The sequence below is a fragment of the Ochlerotatus camptorhynchus genome, unplaced genomic scaffold (genome assembly GCF_037179485.1).
Source record: "Ochlerotatus camptorhynchus isolate MF236.1 unplaced genomic scaffold, CSIRO-AGI_Acam_v1.1 ptg000330l, whole genome shotgun sequence".
Lineage (NCBI taxonomy): Eukaryota > Metazoa > Arthropoda > Insecta > Diptera > Culicidae > Ochlerotatus > Ochlerotatus camptorhynchus.
The window spans coordinates 12,124,651-12,149,014 of NW_027040818.1; the positions used below are offsets into that span (position 1 = coordinate 12,124,651).

Here is a 24,364-nt window from a genome sequence, read left to right on the forward strand (position 1 = left end):
GATTATAAACAATTTTTAACCATTTTAGGTAAGGTCAATTTATGGTTCGCGTTTATGCGGGAGGCTCTCCCTTTCAATGGTAAAGCCCCTTGTTGAGGTGTGTCAATTGTTCTTCCGTGAATGCGGTCGTCGATCGGTTTACAACCAACCCATCAATGGAGTGAACCCTCGGCGTCGTGGTGATGGTTGATGGGATCTGCTCACCCGTTCGGTGTGTCGTCCGTCTCCGTTGAGACTCCTGCCGTAGTCTGTTTAGTTTCCTATCTTGCAGCTTCCGCTTCCTATCCGATTCGCACTCCTCTGCTACCTTGGCCCTAGACAGAAACTCCTGGAATTTAATTGGATACTCCTTGGCCAATTTGAGATGTAGATAATAACATTCCAAAACCTTTATGTCCAGTTTGCTATATAGCCGTCTGATGCTATCCTTGATGAACTCTGCTTCCATCCTCTTTACTACGCTGGGTGGGGTGGGTGTCCGTACCTTAATCCTATGGCTTATAGGTATAACCTTATATTTTTGCTTGTAAGCTAATAGTACGTTCAGACTACAGAGTTATAACATGTTATAGCGCTATCTTGATGGTGGTTCCTGTGTTGCAATTATTTGACAACCGTTATAACATGTTATAACTCTCCAGTCTGTACAGCGTTTAAGACCACAGTTAAAACAATTCGGATTAGATTTAGTTTTCACCAGTAGACATAACCAGTTGAAATCATTGTTAGGATCCACTAAAGACCCAGTTAATGTTTTAGGTAAAGCAGGTGTATATAAAATAAGCTGTAATCATTGTAACAAAGTATATGTAGGACAAATCAAGAGAACTTTAGCAACTAGATTTAAAGAACATATAGCGGAGGTTAATAAGGCCAAAAAGTAAAAGGGAAAAGGCCTAAAATATGATTTCAAATCAAAGGTTGCAGAATACATCTTCACAGAGGACCACCAACTATCGACGGAGGACATCACGATTTTACGAACCGTATCTACACCATGGAAATTGGATGTTGCAGAAAGCCTCGAGATCAACAAACAACGTAATTCAACTTTACTCAACAGGGATCAAGAAAACAGACACACACGGCTTTTCAAATTACTACCTAGGACACATCAACGAGTAAGCAGCGGAGTACCTGTTCCTATAGAAAATTAAATTTTAGTTTACCTAGTTTCTAAGTGAAAATGTACCTGTGTTAATATATATTCGGTAAATGCGATGTTTTTCTTCAGTCGAGTATTAGTACAAGACACTGAAGAAGTCTGCACATTGTAGACGAAATACGCGTATCTGTCAAGGATAAGCAAATAAAGTAGTGGAATTAAATGGAAAATACTAATCCTTCTCTCTCTCTCATTAGTGAAAAGAAGTTTAGAAATTTGTGCGTTACGAGTAGAAATAAAATAGTTTAATTTTAAAGCAAATCGGAGGAGTGTACACACAAAGAAAAATCGTTAATAAAATTAAAAAAGCATCGGTGAAATTAAAAGTTTGCGTTGGTTCTTTTTGGTAGAAAGCGGTTAACTTTTAAATCGAAAGTTTGTCAACTGTCATTTTAAAAGTTGCGCCACAAACGAAGTGACAGACGGAGCGGCTCGAAAACTTTGGTGACTAACCTGCTATTGCAATTTTTCAGTGTACCACATGGCAACACCACTACTACTGGATTGTACCACATGGCAACACTACTACTAGATTGAACTAGCATTTTCACCAAATGTACTAGAATGTTTTGGTTCTATCTCTTTCACTCTACTCAAAACTGAAATGCATAAAAAAATGACAAAATGATACGCACTCTTTGCACACTGTCAAAGAATCATTATACACAAAATCAACTTTGTTCAAATCAAAACAAAAAAACTAACCCATCTGGTGGATGATGGCACAAGCTTCCAAGAAAATTCTATTACAGTGAACCACATTATTTAAATGGATTTCTTCGCCAGTTAGTCGTCTGTCACTTCGTTTGTGGTTGCGCGCTCATGACTTTTAAAAGTTTAAACTTTCAAAATAAATTGTGCTACTGTCAAATTAAAAGCGTGGCATGGTTGAAATTAAAAGCGTATTATTTTTAATTCAAAACAAACTTTTGACATGAAAGTACGGTATACTTTAAATGAAAATAATTGATATTTTTAATCCAAAATTAAATATTTTTATTTCAAAGGTAGTATATTCAATAAAGCAACATCCTTTTAATTAAAAATTACAAATTCATTTATTTCTCTATTTTTTATTCAAAATTTGATATCATTTGTCGTCGGATTGAATAGGCAGTTTTTTTAGACAGCAGGCTGGTATGGATCGACATTTTCCACTTGAGATCCTTGTAGTACTGATTGAGGGCACTTCTCTCGGCGTCCGTCAGCTAAACCTGCTAGGGCCTTCTCTAACATCTTGCACCAGTGTAGGCCACGAAATGTCTCCGATAGAAAGTGCATGATTGATGCTCGTGGCCTACTGGCGATTCGCCGCTGCCTGAGGATGCCATTTTCCGCAAATTCCTGGTACAAGCGTGTTTCTCATCCTACAATTTCAAAAGCAATCAATCAATAAATATTATTTGCTCTACGGAATAGAATTTCAAATTACCGGATTGATTCGCCCGGAAGAGGATCAACGTTCCCCGGATTCCCTTTGTGAGCATTCACGACTAAATTCTCGACTAAATTAATGATACCTGCGTATAAGCAATAATCATGGGTCAGTGGTTCAATTATGCAAATTATCTGATCTCAAAAATTACTTACGGTTTAATAAAAAATTGCTCTCCCAAACTACAATGTCAAGCAACTGCAACTGAAAAGAAAAAAATCTCTTTTCCGGCCGTATGGCACACTCCGCCAGTGCAAAAGTACATGGGTTCTAATTTGCAAGCAGTTACAGCGTTAGGCCGTTCGCAATGCTGTTGTATTTTATAAGGACTGTTTCAATTTGAAACTAGAACAGAAACGCACCTCTCGCAAAGCTGAGTTGCAGTTCCATTATTCGAGAACTATTTTGCACTAGATTTGCAACTGCTCGACTATTCTGTTTTATTTCTGAGCGAGTTTGAAACACGAATGGAACTCTGTTTCAAATTTCTTTGGATGTGTTGAAGATGTTTCGAAGAGCTCCACAAAAAAAACGAAGAACTTCATAGAGAACAGTAAAGTTTATGGAACTTGATGATTACAAACATGTTTTAGAACTGTGCGTTGCGCTGATCGTGTTGCAGTTTTATTTTTGACAGTTTCAAATTATAGAATTGACGAGTAGTTTGAAACAATTTTGAAACTCAGCATTGCGAACGGCCTTATAGACCAAATCGAGAAACTTTCTAAGACAAGTTAAAAAAAAAACTGAAGTTTACGTAGCTCCCGTTTTGCGCGTTTTTTTTGTTTGCTCATGCTATCCTAAAACTACCCAGAAATGGGTAGAAATCAACACATGAAAAGTAATTTTGACAGTTAAACAATTTTAAATTTGAAAACCTGCGCTTTTAAAACTACAAGTTAAAATTAAAACAATCACTTTTGAATTAAAAACAACCTTATTGTATTAAACATTTTCGTAGTAAGAATAACGATTTTTTTGATACTTTTAAATTGAAAGGCTAATATCACAAACGAAGTGACAGACGGAGCGGCTCGAAATTTGATTTGACGCACTTACATTTACAATTTTCGAGTGTACCTCACGGCAACACTATCTACTCATATGTACTAGATTAAACTAGGGGGTACCGCCTGTTATCTCTTTTTCTCTAACGAAAATTGAAAGGGAGAGCCTGTTGTCAAACAGCATGTCATTATATCGCTTCTTTTGTATAATGAAAGACCATAGGCCAAAATGATTAGGGATGAACACATCGGGTTAACATTTGCTTATAAGTAAACGATGTTGAGCTGTCAATGACTCGCGCTTGTTGCAATTGTTGCTACAGATTTCTTCAGTCCGTGCTAGAAGCCTAAGTCACAGTCATTCGCGACCGAGAAGACATAGACATCGTTGTTAGACGCCAAACAGAACCCGGCCATACTCGGTATGCTGGTATACATTCACTCCTCCGTAGCGGAACTGGAAGGATCCACCCAAGCTGCCGGATATCAGTTTTGTCTGCTCCAGCTTCTTCTTATTATTCTGCAGAACCAGACAGTGCGAGTACTGGTCGTGTTTGCCAAACCAACCGGTGGAATACTAATCTGAAAGCCGATTTCTTAGGCACGTTGCATTTGTCGCAGTAGATCGTCACTTGCCGCTGCACTTTCATGGAGCGGATTACAATCGCCGTGGCAGTAGTTTCGTCGTACAGATCGATCACTGGATCGATATCAACCCGATAGGTATGGCCGGCATGCTTCGCGTAATGACGCTCACTCATGTCATGGGGAATCCTTTCCGAACAGGCGGCGCATTGAAACTTCTGTACGAATCGATCGGGACATAGGAAGGTGGACTAAAATTCTATTACAGAGAACCACATTATTTTAATTAATTTCTTCGGAGAAAGTCGTCTGTCACTTCGTTTGTGCTAATATTGTTACCGATACAGTTTATGTTTTTTGTGTGTAGGAGTGAAATAGAAAGGTAGATCTGCGTGTTGAAAGCACAAACGAAGTGACAGACGACTAACTGGCGAAGAAATCCATTTAAATAATGTGGTTAGGCAGGTTAGTCACCAAAGTTTTCGAGCCGCTCCGTCTGTCACTTCGTTTGTGGTTGAAAGTATCCTCTGTGTTCGTATCACTGGTCGCACTGCGAGAAAACCTGATTGGAGTAAAACCACAAACGAAGTGACAGACGGAGCGGCTCGAAAACTTTGGTGACTAACCTGCTATTGCAATTTTTCAGTGTACCACATGGCAACACCACTACTACTGGATTGTACCACATGGCAACACTACTACCACAAACGAAGTGACAGACGACTTTCTCCGAAGAAATTAATTAAAATAATGTGGTTCTCTGTAATAGAATTTTAGTCCACCTTCCGCCCCTCACCGCCAGGTTCGCTAGTATTTTTGCTTTGAATTAATTCAAGTTGGTTTTGTGTGCAATGATCTGGCAACCCTCGTTCTCGCTCGCGTTGACGTGGTGCTGTTTTCTCACTCATCGAAGGAAATTTTGATTAGAGTGAGAAAGTAAGGAACAATTAGCGCGGGAATCGTGTGCGTTACTGTAGGTGCGGCAGAAGGAATGTTGACAACTCTTTCGTTCTCACGGTGTTCTTACGCATGATCCAACGTTACGTCACACTAGATTATGCATAAGAACGTCGTGATAATGAAAGTGCTAACTTGTTTCCTTCTGCCTCACCACAGCACTTGCGATTCTCCGTCGGTTTCAGGTGCATTCTTTGTGTCATAGAGATTGCTGACGTTTACCTTACGCACACTACGTCATGTATACGTATACGCAAAATGTTTTCATCGGGATCATACTTTAACAATCTCCACCAGTCCAAACACTAGAAGTTTTGGAAGGTTCTCCCTCAGTACCTGAAAGCAGCGTGATACCAGCTGACATTCGCTTAATGTGGGTAGTGAAATCTGGAACATTTTCTCACTTTTGAGCATCAACGTCAACCCGGTTTCGAATCGCATTCCCACTTGAGGTGGCACCGTTGGCAGTAATCCACTGCGCCGTGGGAAAGACCTGACTAGTGCTGGAAAATTCACCGTCTAAGGAAGGTCACCATTAAAATTAAATCAACCTAATTTTCTTCGCTGTAACGTACTCCGGATCAGACTCGCTGGTGGACCGTTTTCGTGGGACGGTTTTCGACCCGAAAAGCTACAATTTGAACAGTTTTTCAAAAGATTTCTGGCAGGCGTCTTGGGACGCACGATCTCCTGTCCCACCAAGGCATCCATTAGCGTGTCCGTGTCGGAACGGATGAACTCTTTGATCGACTGCAATTCTACCATCGATTTTCGGCACTGCTTTTTTGGTTAAATTCACACGATAGTTGAAATCGAACACGGTCGACGATCCGGCGGAGGATGCTTCGTCTTCATTGTCCGAAGAAGTCAACGATTTGATACGACCGGTTTGGCTCGAAGCAATTTTTCGACGGAAGTTCCTCGAAGTTTTCGACGGAAGTTCCTCGTGGCAGTGGAATATAAATGCCACGCTGCTGCATCTGCTGACTAAAGTCGTCCTTGTTGTTGCACAAAGGGCACTTGAAAAAGTACCCCGCCGATTGGGCAAACTGTGCCATGCAGCTCCGATGGAACCAGACATTCTGACAGCACGAATCGACTCCAGCTTCCTGTACGGTCCCATCTCATCGTAGCAAATCCCACAGGCTTCGGTCCCGGATTATTTCACCTTACCCACCAGCGCTACGTGCTTATCGCACCACGACTGGAACGTATCCACGTAATGCGACAGGCACTCATTCTGCATCCCACAAAGCGTCTGAAATGAACGGAAGCACTTTTTCGTGCAACACAAAACGTTCGCATACCGTTCCTTGGGGCCCATGCATTAATTATGTCACACTAAATCGAAGAGAAATTTACCCCCCCCCCCCCTATCGTGACGTTTTTCCTATACCTAATACATTGCTTGTCACAAAATCTTAGACCCCCCCCACCCCCCTAGAGCGTGACATAATATATGCATCAACCCTTGCAGATGTAACACTTTTGTCCTCGCATACGAGCTTCCTCATTTCTGATGTCCTCCTCCATGAATCCGAAGATTCTATCCTCGTCTTCAGGTAACAAGGTACACGTAGCAGGTATAATGACTAGTTTTGCCACGTATAGTACACCAGTCCAGAATAGTGCATCGTACCGCAATCATGCTCAAACGCTTGACATACAGCATCTCTAGCCGTAATAAATTAAAAAAATCAGTTTCATCCGATCCTCCTTCATTCTCACCTCCAGCACGTCGATCGCCTCTTTGATTCGATGGATCTCGGCATGATTTTGGAGTAAATTTTCCTCCTTTAGATCGCCCTCGTCGAGAGCTTTCGGTTCTGCTACGGAGTAACGAATGCATACCGAGGATGGCCGCAAAAAAAAAATTATAATAAAATAACGAAATTACAATGAATTTTACGGTTGAATTTTGGGCACATTAAAAATTTATTATTAAATTATTGGAAAGGAGAAATAATAAATTTCGTTTTTAACGATACAATTATCAATGAAAATTAATTTGATGAGATCAAATTTGTTCGACAAAAATCAATTTTTTTTATTGTTAAGATGCTTAGCTTAACAAGCCCCCTTTTTTATTGTACATTTCTCATATACCATGATTTTCGTTGTGATTTTATGGTAAGGGTTAGAGGGGCATAGTGAACAAGCGAGGCATAGAGAGCATCCCATGCCTCAGCTTGGTCTTCCGGCCGTTCGGAACAAATTGGTTGGTGGTAGCCTTATACATTTTATGAATAATCAGCAATGGAAATTTGCCAAAAGGTATAAGGGGATTTTTATCAGTGCTGGCATCGGTAGCATTGGTGCTCAGTACGGAAAACCAGATCGACGAAAAACAAATCAAAGGAAAAAAAAAGAAATGAGATTAACAGAACTTTATATGTACAAGTTCAGAAAAAGTTTCATATTTTTGAATTTCCTGCAGAGTTTTAAACTTTTTTCGAACAGTCCGCAATTCAAAAACCCAGTAAAACATTACTGACTGGATTAATGTGTATATGTTATGTGCAGCTTATCTGCTGTAATATTCACAACTTTTTTTTACTGTTTCCCTAATAAAAAACTACCATACATGAACGAAAACCCAAATAATAAAACTATTCAACAAATGGTTTGGATGATACCCCGAACACGTCGTTAAGCAAAATAACCATAACAATTTTATTAGGGTTGGTTTTCAATTTCAGATTGAATTCCAATTTCCCATTTGCATCGACGTAAAAACTTGCCGCAGCTTGTTAACCGAGCTTGTGCTGCATAGGTGGAAGAGATTACTCCGTTGAAAACTTCATCTGCATGATAACTGGTACTTGTCGATGACGATGATCTCTTCTAATCAACCAATTCGACAGGGACATCCACTACCCGCACCCGTACCGGAAAATGTTGAATAAGAAGAGGCTGAGCAGTCGAGGCAGCAAGAGACAAAAGCGTGACATCAAATCCTATGTCCCGATCGATTCGTACAGAAGTTTCAATGCGCCGCCTGTTCGGAAAGGATTCCCCATGACATGAGTGAGCGTCATTACGCGAAGCATGCCGGCCATACCTATCGGGTTGATATCGATCCAGTGATCGATCTGTACGACGAAACTACTGCCACGGCGATTGTAATCCGCTCCATGAAAGTGCAGCGGCAAGTGACGATCTACTGCGACAAATGCAACGTGCCTAAGAAATCGGCTTTCAGATTAGTATTCCACCGGTTGGTTTGGCAAACACGACCAGTACTCGCACTGTCTGGTTCTGCAGAATAATAAGAAGAAGCTGGAGCAGACAAAACTGATATCCGGCAGCTTGGGTGGATCCTTCCAGTTCCGCTACGGAGGAGTGAATGTATACCAGCATACCGAGTATGGCCGGGTTCTGTTTGGCGTCTAACAACGATGTCTATGTCTTCTCGGTCGCGAATGACTGTGACTTAGGCTTCTAGCACGGACTGAAGAAATCTGTAGCAACAATTGCAACAAGCGCGAGTCATTGACAGCTCAACATCGTTTACTTATAAGCAAATGTTAACCCGATGTGTTCATCCCTAATCATTTTGGCCTATGGTCTTTCATTATACAAAAGAAGCGATATAATGACATGCTGTTTGACAACAGGCTCTCCCTTTCAATTTTCGTTAGAGAAAAAGAGATAACAGGCGGTACCCCCTAGTTTAATCTAGTACATATGAGTAGATAGTGTTGCCGTGAGGTACACTCGAAAATTGTAAATGTAAGTGCGTCAAATCAAATTTCGAGCCGCTCCGTCTGTCACTTCGTTTGTGCTACTACTGAATTGAACTAGCATTTTCACCAAATGTACTAGAATGTTTTGGTTCTATCTCTTTCACTCTACTCAAAACTGAAATGCATAAAAAAATGACAAAATGATACGCACTCTTTGCACACTGTCAAAGAATCATTGTACACAAAATCAACTTTGTGCAAAACCAAAACAAAAATACTATCCCATCTGGTGGATGATGGCACAAGCTTCTAAGAAAATTCTATTACAGCGAACCACATTATTTTAATTGATTTCTTCGCCAGTTAGTCGTCTGTCACTTCGTTTGTGGTATAACGGAAATGGAATATTTAACCACAAACGAAGTGACAGACGACTAACTGGCGAAGAAATCCATTTAAATAATGTGGTTCACTGTAATAGAATTTTCTTGGAAGCTTGTGCCATCATCCACCAGATGGGTTAGTTTTTTTGTTTTGATTTGAACAAAGTTGATTGGAACTGACGGTTCCAATCGAACCGTCAAAATGCACCGCTTTGCTCGATTGGCGTTGACGGCACCGTCGAAAAATTTGCTCTTCCAGCAAATATAGACAGTTTCCTATGGGAATTTTCGGTGGAGTGAAAGGATAGTACAAAGTCCGCCATGTTTCACGCACAGTCTGACGTTTGCTTATGGATTTTCTCATAGGAGTAAAGAGCTACAGAGTCGCCGTCAACGCCAATTGGAACAGCTTTTTTCAGTTTTGTGGTGACAGTCGTCCATACTTTTACTGTAGGGCTTTAGTCAGAGCGCCTCCGTTGCAGAAAAACGTGGTCATCACTCACACATCACGAAACGGTTGCTTTCCAAAGTCGACAACGCATCGACCGAAAAAACTGCTGATGAAGAACAATTGGCGTTGACGGCGACTCTGTAGCTCTTTACTCCTATGAGAAAATCCATAAGCAAACGTCAGATTGTGCGTGAAACATGGCGGACTTTGTACTATCCTTTCACTCCACCGAAAATTCCCATAGGAAACTGTCTATATTTGCTGGAAGAGCAAATTTTTCGACGGTGCCGTCAACGCTAATGAGGAGGACCACACAAAGGTTGCTGTCGAGAAAACAGACGATCGCGTGGCACACATCGAGAGTGGCCTGCTTTTGTCGACAGCCGAGTGAACACTGACTATTGATTTGCCAATTGCTTTCTTTAAATCTTTCTTGAAATCCCGGGAAGAACCCACTATAATTGTGGCCAGTCCCTTACGATGTTACGGTACGATGTCTTTTCCATCGAAGATTATTGGGAGAGCTTGTTCTTTCCATCCTACCAAAATTCAGCACCAACTAGGCGGATTTTCAATAATGTTCCATTTATTTTCATGTTTTTTTTTTTTGTAAACGAAACCTTAACATATACAAGTATTAATAGTTTATATAATAATTCATGTATAGTAATTAATTTACCTCAATTACAAGTTACTTTTTAATGTTAATAGGTTGTTTTGTTGTTTCCGCTTTTTTTGTTGTGTTCTGTCGAATAATAATAATAATATTCTTGTTTGTTTTCACTGTTGCAGTTGATCTCGGTCACACGTTCCATTTTGTTTTTAAATAATCCTCTCATTCAGACACACACACAGTCTTACGCACACAACACTGTTGTTCAAAAGTAAGTATTAGTTCTCCTTAAATCTATATGTTTGTTTTCTCCTCATCTTTTTTTTTTCTTTTTTACTATGTTTATCTATTCTCTTTCGGTGTTTTGTTCTGCTTAATTTTACATTCTCTGTTTTTTTAGAACTAACGGTTTCTCTGTTTTATTTAGCATTGTTTTTTGTTTGTTTCAATACGATTTGGCCTAAACTTATATTAGAATAAACTACTGTTTTCATTTCGTTTCCTCTCTTTGTCTACTATCCTTATTAAATATGTGATTTCAACTGTTGTTGTTTTGTTTAATTTCCCTCTTTTCCTGTGCCCTTACAAGTAAGTTGATGATTCCATTTCTTCATTTCTATGTTCTTGTCTATACTTACAAGCTTAGTTTGATTTCTTTGTCTTCTCAGCTCACCTAATACTTCTTTGCTGTATGCGCCTCAGTAAAGTTTGTTCAAATCGATTCTGTGTTTCACTACACTTGTTCTAGAGGAATACGATGGGGCATTAGCGCCACTATCGTACCACTAGTGGTTGCCTCCGATTCCTTTCTTATTCCGATTCTTGTTGTTGTTTTAGTACTTTGAGTAAGATCATGGTTTCTCTTTATGTGTGAGGACCAAACGTCTCGTTTGCAGCTGCTGACTGACTTAATAGGTGCTAATAGTTTCCTTAACTTGCCTTTGATAAAGACATTTAGCCAAAACAACTAATCTCGCTTACGAACTACCTACTACTTACATGAGCTTAGTTTTGGTCTCCTCTTTTGCTTTCTTAGATGTTGCCATCTTCATCTTCATGGCTCATGCGTTCGCTAGCCTTAAGTTAACCTTACTCTTTTGTTCTAGTTGTATGTCTGATTCAGATTTTCTTTTGTTTTTATTTGCTAGGGGGTTTCATTTTTTCTAAGGTTAGAAAATATCTACAACATTTACACGTGGTTAGTTGCTTATAGAAAGATTTCTCCCTACCGAAGGGGTGAGATACATTTTTTATACAAATTTCAATCCTAGTTTTAGTTTATTTTATAAATTCAGATGTGCATTTGGGTGTGAGTTTTTCTTCTTCTATTAAGGATGCGCGTTTCGACCGATATGTCGCCGATTTTGACAAAACTGCAACAAAGCTATGGTTTTCGAAGTTATAGGTCGAAGATGACCAATAAAACTGGATTCGACGTGACGGAAAATTGAACCCAAAATAACCTGTGAATTTTTTAAAGGGGCTAAAATATGCACCCATATTGTCGATTTCTTGCGAACCGTTTTCCACACAAAAAATATTGTTTGTATGAAAAATACGGTTCGAACGAAAACAAGAATAGGTCCGAAAATTTGGACTTCGGAAGGATGCTGAAAACATTATACAGTGGAAGAGACCAAGTAATAAGGGAGGGTTTCGTGTTAAAGATGTAAATTTATGATATAGAGTTAATGTCGATCTATGTAGGGGAATTTACGTATTCTCGTCAATCTAAGCAGCTTCCGCACTTCTATTAGCATTTTCTCAGTGTCACGCACAAGAGATGAACTAGCCTCAGGCTAAAAATCTCTATAATAAAGTGACACGCACACATATGATGTGTCTGTTTGTTTACATTCATCTGCTGCTAGCTATTCTATCCATTCCAATCAACAAAACTGTCCAAAACGGTTTGAAAACGTTTTTAAGGTGCTACAATTTTCTCAGGTGAGTGTGACTATTGTCGGCAGCCTCTTTTACTTCGGCAACCTTTCCGTTTAAACTGCGTGTAAACCAGCTGTTCTATTATCGGCAACTCGAAATCAGCCGTATTTTGATGTGCTTATGTTTCTTTTGCAGAAACACCTGGCATAACAGGTTTGCTCAGTCGTAAAAATGTATTAGGATTGAAGCTGAAAAACTAAGGAATCGTTTAAATACATTCAGCGAAGTGTTTTAGTGAGAAAATACATCGAAATTAACGTTTAAATTGTGGTTGCCGAAAACAGTCGATGGCTGCCGAAGCCATCATTTACCCTATTGCCCATACATAAATTTCTAAGGAAAGCATTTTTTGACAACTTTTCACTAGCAACCAAAAATATCCATTTGTATTGATGACTCATTGTTCTAAGAAAAAAGAGCAGGAAATGTTTATCGAAGGGCCCAATCTTAAGATCCATAGGTCAACATTAGAGTCATTTCCTCTATGTATATGAAAAGAGCAGAGGACTATATCAATCCTATACAGTAGGCAACATCGCGGGCTTTATTTAAATATGGCCCTCATGAAGTATGGATGGTGGAAAAGGATCGGAAATTACGTGAGAAGCAAAAGGACAAGAGCACATATATAATAGCATCTTAAACATGGCCGCCAGTCAATCCCCTGGAAAATAGAACGAAATAACTAGGATTTACCTTAGAGGAAGAGGAGACAATAGGGGGGCTTTTTTGAACCAATTTTCTGTCAAACGCGAACCAGCGTCCGATTGGTGAACGTATAGGAACGCGTGAATTTTTACAACAGGGAATGTATTTTCTTGCATTTTGACAGTCGACTGCGTCGCTCATACTGAAATAGTTTTTGCATGGTCGTTTCCGTGAGAGAAGAAGAACACGTCACAGACTAAAAGTAGCCAGTTGTCTCCTCTTCCTCTTAGGGATTTACGAAAGGATAAGGGTCATCGTATCAGAAAATTTAGCTTAAGGGAAAGTTGACTGAAATTGTAAACCTGTGTCTAAAAAGCTTTCCCTAAGTGTATAGGCCAATTAAAACAACATTCTACTGGAAGTTGATGCATGTTTCAACTGATAGAGATGAGCTAAGAGAATGTTTTGAGCCAAATGAACTGTCAAAATCTGGGCCAATCGAACATTCCCATTAGATTTTTTTTTTCGAGGATTTCTAGATCATATTTATGAGTATGGTAATCAAATAGAAATTGAACCCCCTTTATTTTTCTCCAATTCAACTAGTTTTTAGAATCAAAAATAATAGTCTACCCCTATTGATTAATTAATCCTTGTTGGTTAATGGTACAAAGAAATGTGCAAAACATTGCGATGCACTCAATTATTATTTTGCACGTACATCGAATCGAAAAGAAAAGTCATGTGAAATGCTAGCTTCTAGTGAAGACAACATATCAAGAAGACTGGCAATTCTTCCATTTTCTCATACTAACGCTATGAGACAGGTACAATCGCGTTATCTGCCGCTCAAAGGTAAATGCTTCGAACGAATTTGATAGCAAAGATTACATCCTCAGAAGAAAGGTTTGTGTATTTGCTCATTTTTCTATGCGTTGCTTCCACCTTTACTCAAGCCCAGCACTACAGTATCTGTCGCTTGGGTTCTGGCAAAGTTGCCTGTCTTCTTGATTTGAAGTCTTTGCTTCTAGCAAGGGTTGTTAAGATATTGTACATACAAAACCCTGCTGCCGAATAGGCGAATCCAATAGAAATCAAGCGATCGTTTCAGCCTCTGGTGGTGAATAAGGGAACCATCATACGAGTGATGAGGCCGGAAATTTTCACAGCGAAACATAAGAGGAAGAGGAAAATGTTTTACATTTTCTGATTAATTTATCCACCTGCACCTGCGCTTGTAATCATCGTCCACATGGAATATTTCATTTTGTGTATGGATTTTGGAGTGATCCGGCTGGTGCTTCCATATATTTTTGTTAAGAAAAGTGATAATTTATTAAACAACCCCGGCGGTTATGATCTTCCGGATTTTTAATATGGTGTTATTTGAGCTGTAAATCCGTTCAAATATGTGAAAAATAATAAAATAAGACCCCTCCGATTGGAGAATCAAAGCAAGGCTAAATGGGCATGCGACACCTAGTTTAAAGATCCGCAATTACAAAAATGATGATGTACTAGAAAAAATGTCATTCAATTTGACAGATATCAAAACGTAATTATCATTATCATTTGATTCTTCAATGGCAATATGCAAGATACGTATAACAATATGCCAAGCAATTTGCGTTAATTCACAGAGAACAGACGTCCAACTTCCACCAGAAACTTGTGCAAAGATAAGTGGGAACGGCGCTGTTACGTGGCGCTAGCATCTTCTGATTTCCTATAAAGATTTTCCACTTTCGACCAATTTGGCACCATGCTAGAATGGTTAGAAGTGGTTCTGAACTCGCTACAAAAATCGCCAAAAATGCATTTCTTGCACTTTGGTTCAACCACAGAAAAACATACTAAACGCATTCTGATCCCGTTATTTTCATTATCTACATCCAGTATCGATAAATTTTCGGTTGAAAATTACCACTCGGCACTAGTTGTGCAACGCCAGTTCCATAATGTTGCCAAAGAGGGTTTTTAAGTGGAGAAGTCGGCGTTGGTGGCGCTTAAGTCGAATAGGAGTCTTTACACAAGTTTTTACAGAAATATTGTTACAACATCAACGAACAAATACTGCTCTGTCAGATGATTTAGTTAGTTTGAGTGGGTGTGTTGACGTTTCCCCTCATAATCGCCTAGCGCACTCTACATTGGTGGTGCATAGAAACAGCCTTTTGATGAATTTAAACGAAGGTAAAGCTGGCCATGCGACACCTAGTTTTCAGATTTGCAATTACAAAACTGATGATGTACTAAAAAATATTCCATATTATTTGACAGTTAGCAAAACGTCATGATCATTTTTCACATCATTTCCATCTGCTAGTCGACCGTCACTTAAATGCATCAATTGTATTTTGTTTTCTCCGCTACTACACTGTATCAAAACACCATCCTCTGTTCGAATGAAACCTCAGGCCATGCAAATCGGAACATCGAAATCGCTTCTTCGAATGATAGCTGCAACCGGATGACGGTTGTTTATGTAATCAGGATGATGCTCCTCTCGGATGAACATTGTACCGAGAAGCGAACGGACCTCAGTTGAAATACTGAATACTCTCTGTAGAATGATTGTCATCCCAAATTGTAACGAATATGGTATTGGTTCAGCCCCATAACGCAAATGATGTAAATAATTCTATCGAACGTCATTTGCTGATTTGAGCTGACAAACGAGGTGGAACCATATTCATCACTATCAGAGGTGGTAAGAACGAAGAATGTCCATTTCGTGATGTAGGAAGTGTTCTCTAACAACAAGTGATTTTTGTATCCATCATGAATGGCTATTCAATATGGAAATGTATAAAGAGAGAGAGAGAGAGAAAGATTAGTAATTTCTATTTAATTCCACTACCTTATTTGCTTATCCTTGACAGATACACGGATTTCGTCTACACTGTGCAGACTTCTTCAGTGTCTTGTACTAATAGTCGAGTATTATGTCATCGCTGGGAAATTGTTGGTAGACTGACTTGTTCACAAAGTACTAGGTACAGGTAAGAATTCCATAAGAACTTATGAATTTTAGCCACAAGAAATCGGTATGAATTTCATTGATTAGCCTTATGAATAACAATGTTGACGAAAAAATAATAAAACGGAGCAAGCAGGAACCGAACCACGGACGTCGAGATTACGGGGCCCGTGTGTCGATCACTCGTCTTCAACGAATATGCATCCATTCAATGTGGATATTTGTGGAATGGGATTGACGAGTAGACGCTGAAGGACGATGTCCGACACCATTTTGGAACTCAAGATGGCGGATCCATCGGGGCTTATTACGGATGTCACTTAACGGTGAAAACTTGTCACTTGTCATCACGGTGAAGTGATTCCCATTTGATTTGTAGGGTAATCACGGCTCTTATTCTGAGTATCACTTGCTTATCACCGTGTAGTGACACCCGTAATAAGGCCCGATATCGGTCATTGGACAGTGAATACGTATCTTAAGGTGATTCCATGGCCGCCACGTACGCTATACATGCACTTCCACTTCAAATTTTCAATTACACAAATCAAGAGCCGCATGTGAAAAGGGCATACAAGCTTTTTGTAAACAAACCTTTGTAGGCCCTTTTCTCGCCAACCGAGGGTCGCCCACGCAAACCAGCAATTTCATCGGGAAGGGGAAAGTTTCCCCTACTCGGTGATGTTAAAGGTTTGCGTTGGTGTCATATGGGTGGCGAGAAAAGGGGATAGGAAGGTTTGTTTTCATATTGTTCTTGAAATCTCGGAAATCGGTGCCCCATTTCACCTGAAATTGTTACTTCATGTATGCTGCAGTGCAGCAAACGTGGAGTAACAATTTGAATGTTGCAAGTGTCGTAGAAGCTGATGTGAACTTAAAGATTCGAAGTGGTTCCGAGAATAAGGATTTCACAGCGATTCACCTTAACCAGGCTTGATGATACTCATTCCACTCAAAAACATGTTTCAATTTCGGTTTCAGAGAGTCACAATTAGTGATTTTATGATCATTAAAGGAGTACTCTGCTATCACAAAATTGCTGATTGTGAAAAAACTTGAAATTATATGCCAAGGCTTCTAGTCCTCTAGACTCAGTCCCATAAGACCTCAGACGTGTTCCATAAGATTTTCCAAATTGTCCCATAACATCTCTAAACTATTTATTAGACATCTAACCAAGGCCTATTTGTTTCATATAAGACCCCTAGACTAGCCCCAAAAAGGTCGGTGGCATATCCCATTACCATTTTTAGAACACTCTCGTTCGAAGCATTTACTTTTGAGCGGCAGATGACGCGATTGTGCCTGTACGATAAAACGGGAGAGTTTAGTTTTCTTTGTTATCCAAGACGGTCGTCTCTGAGAAAACGGAAGTCAGTTTTCTTGATAGGTCGTCTTCGATTTTACGAAAGACACTGTCGAATTTACATCGAACATAGGAATGAGTTTATGGTTTTAAACTATAAAATTAGAAAACATGATTGCAGAATAATCTTAATGGATTTGGGTAATAATTTCAGCAAGGTTTGATAGTGGAATCTGCTACTCGTCTATCTCTTTACGTAAGCCAGGTTCATTCGATTCAATTCGGCGTTCAACTCACTTGTTGAATTGCGAATTTTCCATTCGGTAAGATAGTCGATCTCCCTTATTCTGCGAGTCACGTGACTCTCTGTCACCGGTGAGGTGACAATTATCACCTCGTGTGAGGTGACTCTCCATGTAAATCAAATGGAGAGTCACCTCACACGAGGTGACTATTGTCACCTCACCGGTGAGAGAGAGTCACGTGACTCGCAGAATAGGGGGGGATGACTAACACTCTACACGGCCAATCAGAACGACTCAGCGACTAAATTGAGGAACTCATAGCTAATGCTGCAGATAAATACCTATAGAACATCGTGAAATAGAGAGTTTACTGTACAGTCATCGGTCCATTTGTTTGGATGTACTTAACCTCAGTATCTGACTTGCAATTATACCCACAGCTACAAGGAGAGCTACAGTAAATTCTTCCAAACACGAAATCCAGCTATCTATCAACTGTTACGTCGGCGAAAATCCCGAAAAATCCGCAACGATCTCGATCATAACTCCAAAAACCATAGTTTATTCAACATAGCATTATTCATCAAAGGCGATGGCCTAACGGTCTACCCACCGGGCAGTAATAAAACGAAAAACTTACCCCTCTCATACTTGATCGATCCTACCGCAGGTGAATAAAACTGCCACCGGTCCAGACCCTTTTCGCATTCCGCTTATAGGAGATATTTGTTTGTTTGCTTTAAATTAACTAACTTGCCCTAGAGACTCATTATCATCTTCATCTAATTAATAATCACTTAAGACCGGGAGGGGGTGCTTGATGAATGTACATTCTGCCTTCCATTCACTAGCCTATGATGCTATTATATTTGTGTTTACACAATTCCCTAAACTGTTTCCACTGTTTCTCATTTCGCGCTAAATTGACACTTTTCACTATATTTACACACGTGGCTTATCTAAAACTCTAAACGCTACAGGTATTCAAAACACAATGAAAATATTAGATTGCAATGTTCCCTATCCAATGATTTCACTTAAAAGCGCGTTAATCTCTTTAGGTTGTTTCTTTTTCCCTTTCCGGTTTGCCTTTTCTTAAGAAGGGAAAAATTGAACAAAATGAAAATACTGCTCCAAAATATCTTGAACAATCTCAAATTCCACAATCATTAACTTGTTGTTTCTAGCATTGACCAAGCGGGAATACTTGTCTTGGGACTTTAAACGAAAAAAAAACAAAATCAATAAATTAATACAACTTAAAACTTGTAAAACCAGATCTTGGCCGTTTTCTCGTTTCTTCACTATTCTTATCTAAAAAAAAAAAGTTCCTTTAACACACACAAAATACGCTAGCTTGCTTTGATCCCTACGCTTTTAAATTTTGAACCATCTTCGGGCACTCTCCTCTGCGTACCCCCCATTTTCGACGCCTATAGATCTCAGCCTGCTTTGATTTCCCCCTGCCTACACCGCATTACCTAATATCACAGACAGCACGGGGAGAAGATCTCCATAATCGTCGCCAACCGGCATTATCGCGTTCTTCCTCTCCCCCAAACCTTAAGCAAAAGAACGTTCCGCACCGCAACAACAACACTGTTTAAGCCAGCGCGGCCATCATGTGGTACAGCTGCATCAGCACCTGCACGTGGATCGGCAAACAGGACAACCGATCGTGGGTGTTGGAATCCATGGCCAGCCAGGACAGGACGTTGTAGCCTTCGAGCACGAACCGCAGCACGTCGGCCGTCATGTTCGAGTCCAGCGGGTGTTCGGTCGTCGACTGGGACTGCATCATCGGGTCGTCATTGTTCTGGAGGATCTGGAAACTGTTCAGGTGCAGCGCTATCCGCAGGAACACCGGACAGACGTTCTCCATGTGCGGACAGGAGGACCAGAACCACGGGGGCATCCGGCCGGTCGGGGCTGTGGACACAAGATACCCGATGGCCATCGGCTGCTGGGCCAGGGAACCGAACTGCGGGGGAAAAAGAGGGGAAGGTAAAAATCAACGGCTAAACTTTGTCCGGATGGACGACATTCACATGACAGAGAGATTGATGCGTTATTCGATTTCATTCGTAAAATTTAAGACGTTATTACAACTGTCTTTCAATTGGGTTCTTTAGGGGTATTGATGTAAATGCATATTCATAATCTGCATTAAAAGTGGAAAGGAAATCCAAAATTTCATTTCATTTCATTACGTTAACAAAAATCACCATCTTACCGCCCCCTCACACAGTTACCAGAACTGTTAAAAGACGGTCAAAAGCCATTATCTCGTAAATCTTGCATTTTAAACAAGTGGTGTCTACGGAAAAGTTTCGGGATATAAGTATCCCGCATTCTTTTGACAATGACAGATCGATGATTAATCTCCCTAGAAGTGAGATACAATATTTATTTAAAAAAAAGTCATTCAGGATCGGTGTCTTCGGCAAAGTTGGGGGAATGGGGATGCTGATATTTTTTGAATTAATGATGTTTTCCATACTGGGAAAACTGCTTGACTACCGTGGAGAGGATTGCCATCTGTGAGAAAAAGCTAGAGCTAACTTCGGATATGGTTAATTAATTATATGATTTGAGTAGTAGCTATACTGAAGATCCGAGAGATGTCGCCCCTTCAGTGGTAGGAAAGAGTGGAGAATATCAGAAAATCCACGATTTGTGACTAAACATGCTTTCACAGAAGGAAACAAATAAACAAGTGTTTACCTTATCACCATAGTAATGTACTCGTGCAATTTTTGTGCACCTAAAACTGCCCATAAAGACGATAATGAATAAAACCTGAAAATTTTCATGCATTTCCAAATGGTTTACTACCATTCCCATACATTCGAAGTTACTGGCCCTCTGGATGTAGATGATGTCAAAAACAACAAAACATGATTAATTGCACTGCTATTGAATGTTCTGTTCTGAAGATAAAGGGCCTTATTACGGGTGGCACAATGATAAGGAAGCGATACTCAGAATAAGAGCCGTGATTAAATCAAATTGGAATCACTTCACCGTGACGGCAAGTGACAAGTTTTCTACGTGAAGTGACATCCGTAATAAGCCCTAAAGTGTACCATATTCCCAGATTATCTGAGTGCTGGCAATAAACTATTTTATTTTGAATGAGTTAATAATAGACCACAAGAATTGTGTCTGCAACGTTTAGAGGTAATCATACCATCTACCGGAGTTGCGGCAACACACGCGAGCTGGGCCCAGCTTTCAACGTGATGGGCGAAATGCAGAAGCGCGTGATCGGTTGGTGGCCGATCGACGAAAGAATGTGCAGATTGAGGATCAAGGGCCGATTCTTCAACTTTAGCATAATCAACGTGCACAGCCCTGACTCCGGAAGCACTGATGATGACAAGGACGTATTTTACGCGCAGCTCGACCGCGAGTACGATCGCTGCCCAAGCCACGACGTCAAGATCATCATAGGAGACCTAAACGTTCAGGTAGGCCAGGAGGAGGAATTCAGACCGACGATTGGAACGTTCAGCGCCCACCAGCTGACGAACGGGAACGGCCCTACGACTCATCGATTTCGCCGCCTCCAAGAACATGGCCATACGTAGCACCTTCTTCCAACACAGCCTCCCCTATCGTTACACCTGGAGAGCACCACAGCAGACGGAATCGCAAATCGACCACGTTCTGATTGATGGACGGCATTTCTCCGACATTATCGACGTCAGGACCTATCGTGGCGCTAAGATCGACTCTGACCACTACCTTTTTTTTCTTCCTTTATTTAACGTCGGTCTCTGTTCCGCAATCTAGTGCCAATCACCGACGGACATCGATTGCCATCCATTGACGGCAATCGAATGTGCAGGAAGGCAGCTTCCACACCTGCGTAGGATATCGCACCCATTCAAACACACATGGGCCGGGACCAACGGCTTTACTTCCCTTCCGAAGGAAGACGTGACCAGAGATTTTTATGCCTCAGAAAAATCCCACCGACTTCGGCTGGGATTGAACCCAGACCCATTGGGGTGAGAAAGCAGTCACGCTTACCACTACACCACCGGCGCCGGCTATCTGACCACTACCTGGTGATGGTCAAACTGCGCCCAAAACTTTCCGTCATCAACAATGTACGGTACACCGACGCCCGCCACGGTACAACCTAGAGCGACTGAAGCAACCGGATGTCGCCTTAGCATACGCGCAGAATCTCGAGGCGTCGTTGCCAGAGGAGGGCGAGCTTGATGTGCCCCCTCTAGAGGACTGCTGGAGTACAGTAAAAGCAGCCATCACCGACGCAGCCGAGAGCACCATCGGGTACGTGGAAAGAAGTCGACGGAATGAATGGTTCGACGAGGAGTGCAGAGCGATTTTGGAGGAGAAGAACGCAGCGCGGGCGGTAATGCTGCAGCATGGAACCCGACAGAACGTGGAACGGTATAAACAGAAGCGGAAACAGCAGACCCGTATCTTTCGGGAGAAAAAACGCCGCCTGGAAGAAGCGGAGTGCGAGGAAATGGAACTGCTGTGCCGTTCCCAAGAAACACGGAAGTTCTACCAGAAGCTCAACGCATCCCGTGCCGCGAGCCGAAATGTGCAAGGATAAGGACGGGAGCCTCTTGACGGACGGACGTGAGGTGATTGAAAGGTGGAAGCAGCACTTCGATGCGCACCTGAATGGCGAGGAGAACGTAGGCACGGGAGATCAGCGCAATGGAGGAAACGACTACCTCAGTGCAGCAGAGGACAGAACTGACCCAACTCCCACGCTGAGGGAAGTTAAGGACTCCATTCAGCAGCTCAAAAACAACAAAGCAGCTGGTAAGGATGGTATCGCAGCCGAACTCATCAAGATGGACCCAGAAAAGCACCGGATGATAGTCAGGATCTGGGAAACATAACAGCTACCGGAGGAGTGGAAGGAGGGGGTAATCTGCCCCATTGACAAGAAAGGCGACCATTTGGAATGTGAGAACTTCAGAGCGATCACCATTTTGAATGCCGCCTACAAAGTGCTATCCCAGATCATCTTCCGTCGTCTATCACCTAAAATGACCGAGTTCGTGGGATGTTATCAAGCCAGCTTCATCGACGGCCCCGATCGACAACGGACCAGATCTTCACCGTACGGCAAATCCTCCAGAAATGCCGTGAATACCAGGTCCCAACGCATCATTTGTTCATCGACTTTAAGGCGGCATACGACAGTATCGACCGCACAGAGCTATGGAAAATCATAGACGAGAACGGCTTTCCTGATGGGAAGCTGATCAGACTGATCAAAGCAACGATGGACGGTGTGCAAAACTGCGTAAGGCTTTCGGGTGAACTATCCAGTTTATTCGAATCTCGCCGGGGACTGCGACAAGGTGACGGACTCTCATACCTACTCTTCAACATCGCTCTAGAAGGTGTAATGCGACGAGCCGGGCTCAACAGCCGGGGTACGATTTTCACGAAATCCGATCAATTTGTGGGCTTTGCGGACGACATGGACATTATCGCAAGAACATTTGGAACGGTGGCAGAACTATACACCCGCCTGAAACACGAAGCAGCAAATGTCGGACTGGTGGTGAGTGCGTCAAAAACAAAGTACATGCTAGTAGGCGGAACCGAACATGACAGGATTCGTCTAGGAAGGACGATGATACTTTCGAGGTAGTGGAGGAATTCGTTTACCTTGGATCCTTAACACAACAATGTGAGTCGTGAAATACGAAGGCGCATCATCAGTGGAAGTCGTGCCTACTACGGGCTCCAGAAGAAACTACGGTCAAAAAAGATTCACCCCCGCACCAAAGAACGCTAATAAGACCGGTGGTCCTCTATGGACACGAGACATGGACTATGCTCGAGGAGGACCTGCAAGCACTCGGAGTTTTCGAGCGACGTGTGCTAAGGACGATCTTCGGCGGTGTGCAGGAGAACGGTGAGGGGTGGCGAAGAATGAACCACGAGCTCGCTGCACTCTACGGCGAACCCAGCATCCAGAAGGTGGCCAAAGCCGGAAGGATGCGGTGGGCAGGGCATGTTGCAAAAATGCCGGACAACAACCCTGCAAAGTTGGTGTTCGCTACTGATCCGGTTGGAACAAGAAGGCGTGGAGCGCAGCCAACTGAAACATTAACACAGCAATGTTGCCAGTCCGGCAATAACAAAGTGAAGAGGTGCGACGCAAACACTGGCGCGGTAACCATAGTCGGTGATAGAGGAAATGCTTCACCAAACCCGAGCGCCTGTTCACCATGGAGGTGCGGCTCAAAACGGCGTCTGTTCTCCATGTTAGGAACGGCTGATCACCGTCCTAGTGCCAGCGTGGGACTCTAAACAGAGCTGTGCACGATGGTCCCCCAGCGAGACAGGGGAGGGGGTTGGGGCAGGCCCAACAAGCCACCCTGAAAAAAAAAACATAAAGTTGCAAATAGGGGGAGGAGAGGCATAGTGAGCATCCCGCAGTTTGGCACTGGATCTCTAGCTGCATGAAACAAATCAACTGGTAGTAGGTTCAATATCATTATGATATTGATCCTACCACCAATAAATTTGTTCCGAACGACCGGAAGTCCAAGCTGGTGCACAGGATGCTCACTATGCCCCACCTGTTCACTATGCCCCTCTTACCCCTACTGAAGAAATAAATACGGATCGGAACAATCGGCACAGACCTACGCGAAGAAGGTGGCATGGCAACAGACCTTGGAGCACGCACAGAAGACGACAGACTACCGGCCCCTGATTTTCAAGAAGTTGAGGAGGATATCGGTCGGTTGAAGAACAACAAAGCAACTGGTGTAGATCAACTACCAAACCAAGTGAGCGGCTAGAGCGCTGCACTGGGTAATTGCCAAGATTTGGGAGGAGTAGATATTAACGGAGGAGTGGATGGAAGGTGTCGTATGTCCAATTTACAAAAAGGGCGGCAAGTTGGATTGCTGCAACTACCGCGCGATCACACTGCTGAGCGCCGCCTA

The 24,364-nt window shown here is 41.8% G+C and overlaps 2 protein-coding genes across 4 annotated transcripts in view; both read right to left on the minus strand.

Moving 5' to 3' along the window:
• LOC135708448 (transcription factor grauzone-like) overlaps positions 1-24,364 on the minus strand; it is a 404,988-nt gene that overhangs the window by 83,959 nt on the left and 296,665 nt on the right. The gene's annotated exons all lie outside the window — the stretch shown is intronic.
• Positions 18,218-24,364, minus strand: part of skd (mediator complex subunit skuld) — a 170,398-nt gene continuing 164,251 nt past the window's right edge. For all 3 annotated transcript variants that reach the window (XM_065230348.1, XM_065230347.1, XM_065230346.1), the window contains one exon: positions 18,218-19,386. In XM_065230348.1, coding sequence (XP_065086420.1) covers positions 19,009-19,386 — 378 coding nt within the window. In that variant the 3' untranslated portion in view covers positions 18,218-19,008. The remainder of the gene's footprint in view (positions 19,387-24,364) is intronic.